Here is a 10,745-nt window from a genome sequence, read left to right as displayed (position 1 = left end):
GTTCAAACCCACCAGCCACTCCTTGGAAGGAAGGTTGGGCAATCTACTTCTGCAGAGATACTGCCTCAGAAACCCAAGGAGGGGTTGCTATGAGTTAGAGATGATTCGGCAGCACATAACAACAACAACAACATTTTAAAATGGAAATTGATGTGGCTCCTGTTCCTAACCTCACACAGTTTGCCATCACAGTCACTCAGGAAGTCTTTCCTGTGGCCCCGAACCCCTGGGTCACCTCCTCCCCATTCCTCACTGGTCTTCATGTGTCCCATTAAAGACCCCTGCAGGCCTCTGTCCTGACAGGAGTGCCTGGACAGCTGTCCTTCCAAATGCTCAACAGTCACCACGTACTGTGCATAAAATTGTCTATTCTGAAACATGGAGCTGCAAATATTGCCCTCAATTGAAAAATGTAATTGACTATGAACAGGTATCATGTGTCTTTATTGGCAGTCTCGTTTGCACTGTTCTAAGAACATTGAATAATCATTCCTGGTGGGAAAAGCAGCAACCTAGGTAGCTCCATTGTGAGCAACTTAAAAATATTTCTAATAAAGGCTGTTCATGAAACAAACTAAATTATTTTAAAAATGCAAGGAGCACAGCATAAATGAAATTGAGTTTTGAAAATCCTATTTGTAATAATATTTTTAAATGACAGTTACAACATTCTTCCTTTTGTCATATGCACTAGCCCACTTGAAGAACTCCAATTTCTAATCTCATGTAAGGACACAACTGAAACATGTATAATCTCAGAACAGCCCCTAGGGGCCAGGGGTGAGTTTATGAAAACAGAGCGTGTGGCCAGTGATCTCCTGCTCTCCCACTTAAGCCTGAGCCACTGACAGTATCCAAAGTCCTTTCTGTGGTCCACACTGACTCTGAGCCTGCACAGCACTCTATAGGATATGGTGTGGACTATGCTTTATCTTCTACTATTGCACTGTTTACACCACAGATTCCACACCAGTCTGACATGTCCTGCTGAGGCATTCTTAAAATAATAAAATGGAGGAAACTGCAATCTTAGGACTTCTCAACAAAGTCTCTAAAGACCTTATACAAGTATTTATCAACCTTTTCCATCCACATGAAAGTCATGGTGATGCAGATAACATCAGATGGGGCAGAATCAGTTTAACAGATACATTTGCCACTTCAATTAAAAGTCTTCCTTGCCCATGACCTCACTTCCACCCTTGGTCTAATTTTCTTCAGCCTCTAGACATGTGATCCAATGCTAATTAATTTAAAATCCTCTGGAAAAAGTAGAAGATATTAAGCTATATAAATATCTAGGATTAGTAGAGCTGCTTATAATACCAAGCTTATCCCAACTTACAATGCTATGAGGACACACTGGTATCCAAAGCCATCCATTAATATTCTGCACTGAGCTACATCTTAACAAGGATCTATTATTTTCTGACTTCACAGAATGCAATTTAGGTGGACTAACAAGGAGTCCCTGGGTGGCACAGTGTTAAGCGCTAACCTACTAACCAACAGGTTGGCAGTTAGAACCAACCCAGAGGTACCTCAAAAGATAAGCCTTGCATCTGCTTTAAAACCCATGTAGCAGTTCTACTCTGTACCCGTGGATCAGAATATACTCAACAGCAACTGATTTGGATTTTTTTGTTTGTTTTGTTTTTTAACAGCAAGCCAGATGGTAAGAGGCCTACTCTGATGGGGGCAGAGAGGCAGAAGGACATGTGAGTGCTGTCAGAGAAACATCAAAAAACAAGCAGAAAGTGCCAGAACCAACTATGTCAGAACTCTGGAAAATAGTCAAAGGCTTACAGCAACTAAGTGAATGCTGAATCAAGATAAAGGGAACTTAAAAACAGTAGGAGAGCTTAGTGTCTTTTTCACATACCTGCCTCACTGTATTCCCAGCTGGGAGGCAGAGCAGCCCATGTTCCCAGTGTGGGAGTCTGATCCCTGGTTCCAGACGGAGAAAAGATGATCTTATTCACAAATTATTGTGTATGTCTGCTCTAACCTGTCTGGGGACTACATGAGACATTGACAAAGGTGTATGTCTCTGTTTTGCCAAATTATGGACTCACACAGGCCACAAATAAAAAGCAGTGGACATTGTTTGAAAACACTATCAGGCTATAAAACAACCTACAGATGCCTGAGGCAAAAGACTGAGGTTGGACATACAAGAGACTGCCTAAAGTTTGAAAGGAATGCTGGGAGAGTTTTTTGGGAAATCAGGACATTCAAAAACACCCCTGCCTACAGGTATGATATTCTCCCTTTAAATGTTGTCTTGACTCAGTTTTGAGGGGCTGACTGGAGATCAGTTTGGTTTTCTTCTTGAGGAGATGATTAAGTCCACTCCCCAGCCACTCCCCTTATCAGGTTCTCACACTCCTGGGGCACTCTGCACCTGTCCTAATCTCCCTGGGGCCAGACACCCAATAAGCAGGGACAGCCCCTATGCCTTCTGAGCCTGCAGAATATTAAAAATGCCTAATCTCTAGGAAGTTCACCAAACCTAGTTAATCTCATGCTGCTTGCCATGCGTAAACTCTCTCCTACAATTTCAGCTTGTTATTGCCTTGTCCCTGAATATAACTTTATGCAGTCCTGCATTAAGGCATACTGTAGTTTTCACCTCATACTGTGGACCTGTGAGTAATATATTCTATTTGTTTTCTGGTCTTCCTGTGTAAGTCTCACTTCCTTATACCACACCTGACAGACCATTCAAGACACCCACAGACCCTTTTGGGTCAAACTGAAACAACAGGGAAATTTTTAAAGCCACATGCATGCCCAGGGCAGGACCAATGTTCAGAAAAGACCTGAGAAGACCTTAAGCTTGTATCTCAGATTGATCTCTAGGCTCAGAATAAGTGTGGCTAGGTGTTAAAGGAGAGCCCCAGCACAGAGACAATCTGCAAAGACTGGGAGAGGAAAAGTTTTTTCTCAGCTCTCTGTCAAAATCCTAGCTGAACACAATTTAAAGGAACAGAGACTTCAGTGACCACACACAACAAAGAATACAATCTTTATACCTCTCCTCAAAAAATTAAATAAATAAATAAAATTGTATGAAAAAAAAAATCACTAAACAAATGGACTACTATTGTCCAACTATCAAAATCACAGGAAACCTTGGGGTGAAGGAGAATTTCCAGAATTACCACATAGTAATATTCAAATGTCCAGTTTTCAACAAAAAATCATAAGCTATACAAAGAAACAGGAAAGGATGACTCATTATAAGGAAAAAAAATAAAGTGACAGAAGTTATTCCTGAGGTAGCCAGCCATAGGACTTACTAGATGAAGAGTTCAAAACAACTATCTTAAATATGTTGAAAGAGCTAAAGAAAAATACAAAGAACTAAACAAAATCAAGAAAACAATATATGGACAAAATAAGTTCAATAAAGAGAAAATAATAACTTAAGTGAATTATTTTACTGCCTTTGCCTTTAATTGTAAAACTCAGAAGAGACTTCCAACACTGCAAAGTACACAGTTTGATACACACTTTTTTTCCCCACTGAGTGGGTTTTCTTTAGATTAGATGCAGAAAAATTACAGGATCTATGCTTTTCTCTTAACCTTCATATGAATAGCAGAAATATTAGAGAAGCTTCGATAGCAGAAATATTAGAGAAGCTAGTTACTTCTTAAAATTGGCAGTATTTTCCCTATGATAAATATTCAAAACATGTATTTGTCAGCTGTTTCTTCCTGAATTTTAATAAGAACTCTTGCTATCCTTAGCACCTTAAAAATCAGGAGAAAAATTTATCCTTCTTAATCATATCCATCTACTAATTATAATTAGCTAAACTATGCAGCATTCAAGAGTTTGGCCCAGTTTTCTCTCTATACCCCACTGACCCCATCTTTGGCAGGAAAAAATCCTGCCGTTCTAGAGGAGGCAAAAAACAATTATACTTGTGTACCCTCTGTTACCTTAACAAAGGAGTAACAACCAAAAAGAAAATACTATGCTAGAATTAAGTACAAAAACACAGCATCCTCAATTTTATTCACCAATAATCAGGACCTACAGAACCACACAGCACAGATGGACTAATTTCTGCTTCCATGAATTTTAAATCGCCTTTTACAACATTTCCCTGGTGCTGATGAGCTAATGTTCCACAATATGTTGGTTTGTGAATTCAAGCAACTGTGCCTTCCACTCAGCTTCTCCATTCAGCCTTAGCCACACACTGAACACTGGCTATAAAAACCTACTTAAAAGAAAAATCAAGTTATTTTGAAATGCCATACACAGCAAAGACAGCCTCTAAGTGCACATTAGACCGCCTATGGAAGGTGACATTTGCATTTGCCTCACTCTCATGGTCCTACAGCATCATATGAGGGCAGCAGCACAAGAATAAAGTTGGGAATGTGTTGCCTGATGTGACTTTTAATGATTAATTGGAATAGGAACTTTCACTCCCACACATCATGGTTTCTGAGAGAATTAAGTGTGTTCTCCTTTGTTTCTGCCAGTGGCCTGCATCACAAGCTACATGTTGTGACTTAGGCGGATGAGGCAGTTACACAAGATGGGGGCCCTGGTGTTCATATATACCCATGTTTAAAAGGCAGATGTGACAATAATTTAAAGAATTTCAACCAATTTTATATGCTCAAATCCATGAGGTTGTTTTCATGATATCTGTTATAAGAAAAAACAAACCGCTAAGTTTATAGTCAAAGGGCCCAGAACAATGTAAGGAGAGGTTTTTATACCAACCATGTGTATATACTGTAATATACAAAAGGAGATCAACTTCCTAAGTTTACAATATTTCAGAAAACAATAGGTTTAATATATCAATGAGACTTCTGACTTCCTTTATTCAAAAATAAAAGAGACACAAAAATACAGAACTGAGATGTCATCTAAAATAGCAGGATCACCAAAAGTTTATAAAAACAAACATGCATTTGAGGCGATTAATTATAATTACTAGAGAAAGATGGGATTGTTTTTCAAAATAAATGTATCTCAGGAAAAGGATGACCAATGGTATAGATGGTTATTTAATCTCCCATTTTTACAGTGAACCTACAGGTCAGAGAAAGTCTGAGTAGCAAGAAACCATCTTAAGAATTTCCAGGTATAGCAGGTATGAGTACCCTTCTAGAAGGATGGTGTCTTTTCAAATTTACGTTTGGAAAGATTAACCACCTATCCACAAGTATTTCATTTGTAAGAGGAACTTATGTAAAATACATATGCAAATTTGTGTCCATCTCTAGTCAATCACATTTTGTCATCTGTAACTCACAGCATATAGTTTTCAAAACGCAAACTGAGGGGCATGGGGACAGGGAAGGAAAACTGGCATTTTCACCAAATCATCCGTGGCCAAACACCCCTATGTGTCATGCTCCAGAACCCGCAGATCTTCCAGGAGCTCCTGGGCCACGCTCTGGAGGTGGGGGTTGCGGCTCTTTGACATTGCCAGGATGCGCTGCAGAGGCAGGGAACTCCGGAACTCAGAGGCTGATTTGGACAAGACTTCTGGTTCCAGAACCACAGACTGGACCAGACGCAACACATGAAGGCATACTTCAGCATCTGGATCTACAGGAAGCAGAGTAAAACTTTCAGTTAGAATAAAACTTCCTACGATATCTGGGGACAACTAACCTTTGAGGGGTTCTTGGCCTTTATGAATGACACTTTTGAAAACTATCGCTGACTCAAAAACAAAATCACTTATTGATGTAAAAGCTTAGTTCATAGGAGGGGCATGAGAAAACTCATTCATTCACTATTACGATCATAATTTGAAAATGCTGAGCTAAAAATACGAGATATGAGAGTTTTTCATGTTGTCTGCTATACTTCTGTCCATTTATGAGATTTTTAAAAAGGTAATTCTTCATTCTCACTCTGATTGCTGCAAATCCATCCAAGGCCACATACAAATCCACTGTCATTGAGTCCATTCTGACTCATTGTGACCCTACAGGATAGAGGAGAACTACTTCATAGGGTTTCCAAGGCTGTAAATCTTTACAGAAGCAGATTGCCTCATCTTTTTCCCATGAAGCAGCTGGTGGGTTCAGACTGCTGAACTTTTGGTTAGCAGCTATCTTAGTTCTCTACTGCTGTTATAAGAGAAATACCACAAGTAGATGGCTTTAACAAACAGAAATTTATTCTCTTACAGTTTAGAAGGCTAGATGTCTGAATTCAGAGTACCGGCTCTAGAGTAAGATTAGGCTAGAAATCTGAGTTCAGAATGCCAGCTCTAGGGGAAAAGTTCCTCTCTCTGGATTCTGGGTAGAAGCCTCTTGACCTTGGGCTTCAACTCTGTCTTCCACACCCACTGGAGCAAGCTGGAGATGTCTCCTGACTCATACAGCTGTAGGAGCTGATGAACTCAAAATTGACAGGCAGTATCTGCTGAGGCTAATGAATCCTTGTTGGCTTACAGGTTCTGAAGGCAACAATCTCTAGATTGGCAGGCAACATGCAAGGCCACTGGCTCAAGTCCAGGAACTGGAGACGATGACTGGGCCAAATACTGGATCCATTCCACATACACTGGAAGTAGGCCACACCACAAAGGTAACCTTCCAAAGGTAACTAACTGATTAACTGCTGACAGCAGATTCCACCATGGAGGTGATTTTACTACATCCAGTCTCATCACAGGGAATAACTACATCCAGCTGCCAAGCCACTCAAAATCACAGCCCAGCCAAATTGACACATGACCTTAACTACCACAGCCACCAAATACTTTAACCACTATGCCACAACAGCTCCTTCAGACTACGTACAGATATACTTATATTCTGGGCTACTGAGTCACACAGTGCTGTGGGACATAATATTCACATTCTATTCCATTATTTTCCATGTGAATGCTCCTTGAGTTACAGAACCTGCTTGTTGTTCTTGTGTGCCCTTGAGATGATTCCAACTCACAGAAACCCTACAGGACAGAACAGAACTACCCCACAGGGTTTCCTAGGGTATAATTTTTACAGGAGCAAATCATCAGGTCTTTTCTCCTGTGGAGCAGCCAATAGGTCTGAATCACCAACCTTTTGGTTAGCAGCTGAGCACTTAACCATTGAACCACCAACATAACCTGGCAGCCCTGCATATACTGTAGTAATCACTATAAAACAGGCAGACAAACAACAGCCCAAATCCAAGGTTATACTTTGTAACCAAGATGAAACTAACTCTCCTTACCTTTTCTCCCTATGGGGGACTTTGAACATACTATTAATTCACTTCTGCATTGGGCACTGTAACTGAATAAGGCTCAAAATCAAGAAATCTTTCTTAGTACTACAATTACTCAAAAAGCTTTTAAAGTAATAAGAGGGTTAAAAGAATGGACAGAATAAACCCTCAGAGGTGCAGGCCTAGAGTAGGGGAGAGGCATAGCCCCAAGCCTCGCCCTGGCTCTTCTCCTCTACAGAATAAGAGCCCAAGGTTGATGGAAAAGGGCAACAAGCCCTGTTAGATGCAAGGTATAGCCGAAAACTCATTGTGGCTGGAGGAATAGAATCATCCCCTCTACACTGAGGGAGAGGCAAGGCAAGCCTGGCCCAGACCACTAGGCCTCTTCCTGGGGAAGGGGCACAAATCTGCCAAAGATACTTGGGCAGAGTGCAACTGTCTCAGGGTGGTAGGGGATGAACACTGGGAAAGCCCCACCACCCAGATGCTGGTGAACAGGGCCTGCCTGAAACTGAGGCTGAACTAAATAATAGAGAACTCTGCTCCATCCTCCACCACTTGTCCAGCAAACACTTATTGTCTATCAAACCCAATAACAAGTAAGAGCAGCCGACAGCATGGGGAAGAGCAAGAGAATGGAACCTCTCTGAGGCACAGGTGCAGAGGCAAGGCCAAAAGCTGAGGATGGGGCAACAGCACTGTGAAAAACCACTGTCAATTCAGCTCTCCTTCAAGCACAAGGAAAGGTTAGAGGAATATGAAGCCAGTAGTGCACTGAGGGTAACCATAGCAACAGCAACAAAAGCCAGCTCAAACCCCTACACTAACAGCCTAGCAGAAGAAGAGATGTGGCCATTTCCAGAAATAAATACTATTTATTTCATTCTCTACTGCAAGAATTGGTAAACTGCAGCCAAAAGCAGCCTGTGGCCTGTTTCTATACAGGCATGAGCTAAGAACGCCTTTTATTTTCTCAAAGCATTGTTTAAAAAAAAAAGAAGAAGAAGAAGAAAGAGAGAAGGATACTATGCAATAGAAATGATATGTGGCCCTCAACATTCAAAATATTTATTATCTGGCTTATAACAGGAAAAGTTTACTGACCTTTCCTCACAATATACAGCACGTAATAAAAAACTACAATGAAAAATCAAGGGGTGGTAGAAGAACCACTTTCAAACAATAAAATAATCAACAAAAACAGACTAAAAAAATGATCCAGATATTGACAAAATCAGAAAGGACATTTAAAATAAACATGATTAATAGATGGGCATACTCTGTTTTAAGCTTCTTATACCACACATGAAACAGTATAGTATTATTTAAAGATAAACCAAAAAACTAAAATAGACTGGAATTAAAGATTATATTATAAACACTAGAGCAAACACTAAAAGAAAATTTTTTAAAAATGTAAATGATAAGCCAACTGAGCAGATAAAGTGAAATACTTACGAAAGTATTCAATACAATAGCAAACCAAAAAAAAACTAAAAGCACATCAAACCTACAACACACAAAAGGAAAAAAAAAAAAAAAAACGATAAGAGCAAAAGTCAATGCAATTAAAAACAAACAAACAAAAAAATATCACAATCAGAAAAAAATAATATAACCAAAAGCTGATCCTTTACAAAGTGTATACAAAGCGGTAAACCTCTAGACATAGTAATCAAGAGAAAAAGAGATAAGATAGACAAAAACTACAAATATCAGGAATGAAAGAGGTGAGATCATTATAGATCCTACAGATAAGAAAAGGATAATAAGGTAATATTATGAACAAATTTATGTTCATAAATTTGACAACTTGGACAGAATTAACAAATTCCTTGGAAGGTACAAGTTACCAAAACTCACTCAAGAAACAACAAAAAACCTGAGTAATCTTTTATCTATTAAATTGAGTTCAAAATGTTCCAACAATCAAAGTCCCAGTTCCAGACAGTTTCACTGGCAAATTCCATGAAATATTAATGAAGAAATAATACCAGATTTACTATAACTATAATTACTATTCATTCTACTATAACAGAATTTTTTTTTTATGTCTTCTAGAAAATAGAAATGGAAGGAACAAATCTAAATTTTGTAATGAGACCAGGATTACCCTGATACCCAAACTAGAAAAAGACATTACAATAAAAAATTAGACTAATCCCTCATGAACATAAACACAGAAATCCTAAATTAAATATCAGCAAATTGAATGCAGCAATTTTTATATAAAAAATGGTAATACTTCATGGACAATGGTATTTACCCTAGGACTGTGAGGTTGGTTCAGTATTTATAAATGAATCAATGTCATTTACCACAACAGACTAAAGAAGAAAAATCAAGTAATTATCTCAACAGATTCAGAGTCTAGACTTCCGGTAAGATGGAGGAATAGGCAGACAAGTGACACAGACCCTCTTCAACAAAGAAAAGAAAAACCAGTTGACAGAGATACAGAAGATAATCCTGGAACCCAGAGCTTTGAAAGGAACTATACAGAAGTGGATTAAGCACCAACTAGTGGAAAAACCTGAACGAAAACAGTGAGTACAGAAACAGTCGGAGCTGCGGACTGTCAGCTACTCTGACGAGACCAACAGCCTAAATATTTCCAAGTGGTGTTGGGAGCTGAGAACTGACCTAAAGATCAGTCCTGGTCACCAAGGACTGCAGGGGCAACTGCTCTGGTGGCCTATGACTAGGAAGGGAAACAGCAAGGAGGGAGACAACCTGAGCTGTGGACTTTCTGCTGTCTAGAGGGCATAGCCATTTTGATTGTCTACACATGGCAGCCATTTTGGATATTTAAAGTGACTGAGAGTGCAGCCATTTGAATATTTACATGTGGCAACCATTTTGGATTTAAAAGTGATAGCATATGAATCTCATTCAGATTCCAGGGACCTAAGAACAGGCTCTGTTTCCCAGGGTCAGCAAGGACATACGAGAGGCTGACAAAGGAAAGGAGACAGGTGGTGAGTGAGTAGGTGCTGTCAACTAGTGAATAGAGGAGCACAGCACAGTATAGATAACATACAAACAAAACAAAGAAAACGAAAATTGTGGGCAAGTCACTCTAACATAAAATCACCAATTAAATATAAACACAAAAATGTCACAATGCCTCAGAGACAACAGAGCATCACAGTCCACACAAAGAACTAAGATAAAGCAGGAGAAACAAGGGACCAGGATACAGACCCAAAACACATCCCTGAGGAAGACACAGCATTGGAAATCCCTGATAAGGAATTCAAAAGAATTATATTTAGGTATCTTCAAAGGATTGAGAGACAGACCAAGGAAACCACAGGAAAAAAAAACCTTAGAAGAGTTTCAAAAGAAAATACAAGGACAAAATGACAAAATAAATAAAAAATTAGAAATGATTCTAAATCTACAGATAGAAATCCTGAAGACTAATACTAAATTGTCAGAAATAGATAACACATTGAAAGGGCAAAGGAGTAGAATTGATGCAATGGAAGACAGAATTAATGAGACTGAAGACAAATACCTGAATACTTCTTTGG

The 10,745-nt window shown here is 39.2% G+C and overlaps 1 protein-coding gene across 1 annotated transcript in view; it reads right to left on the bottom strand.

Annotated features, from left to right (window-relative positions):
* Positions 1 to 5,377: 5,377 nt before the first annotated feature.
* The window catches only part of LOC103202421 (heat shock transcription factor 2 binding protein), a 271,770-nt gene continuing 266,402 nt past the window's right edge, over positions 5,378 to 10,745 (bottom strand). The window contains exon 8 of the mRNA XM_007947307.1: positions 5,378 to 5,586. Within this exon, the coding sequence (XP_007945498.1) occupies positions 5,378 to 5,586 (209 nt within the window). The remainder of the gene's footprint in view (positions 5,587 to 10,745) is intronic.

The sequence above is a fragment of the Orycteropus afer genome, unplaced genomic scaffold (genome assembly GCF_000298275.1).
Source record: "Orycteropus afer afer isolate SDZICR_OR568_19922 unplaced genomic scaffold, OryAfe1.0 scaffold00179, whole genome shotgun sequence".
Lineage (NCBI taxonomy): Eukaryota > Metazoa > Chordata > Mammalia > Tubulidentata > Orycteropodidae > Orycteropus > Orycteropus afer.
This window is presented reverse-complemented; position numbering and strand designations above follow the sequence as displayed.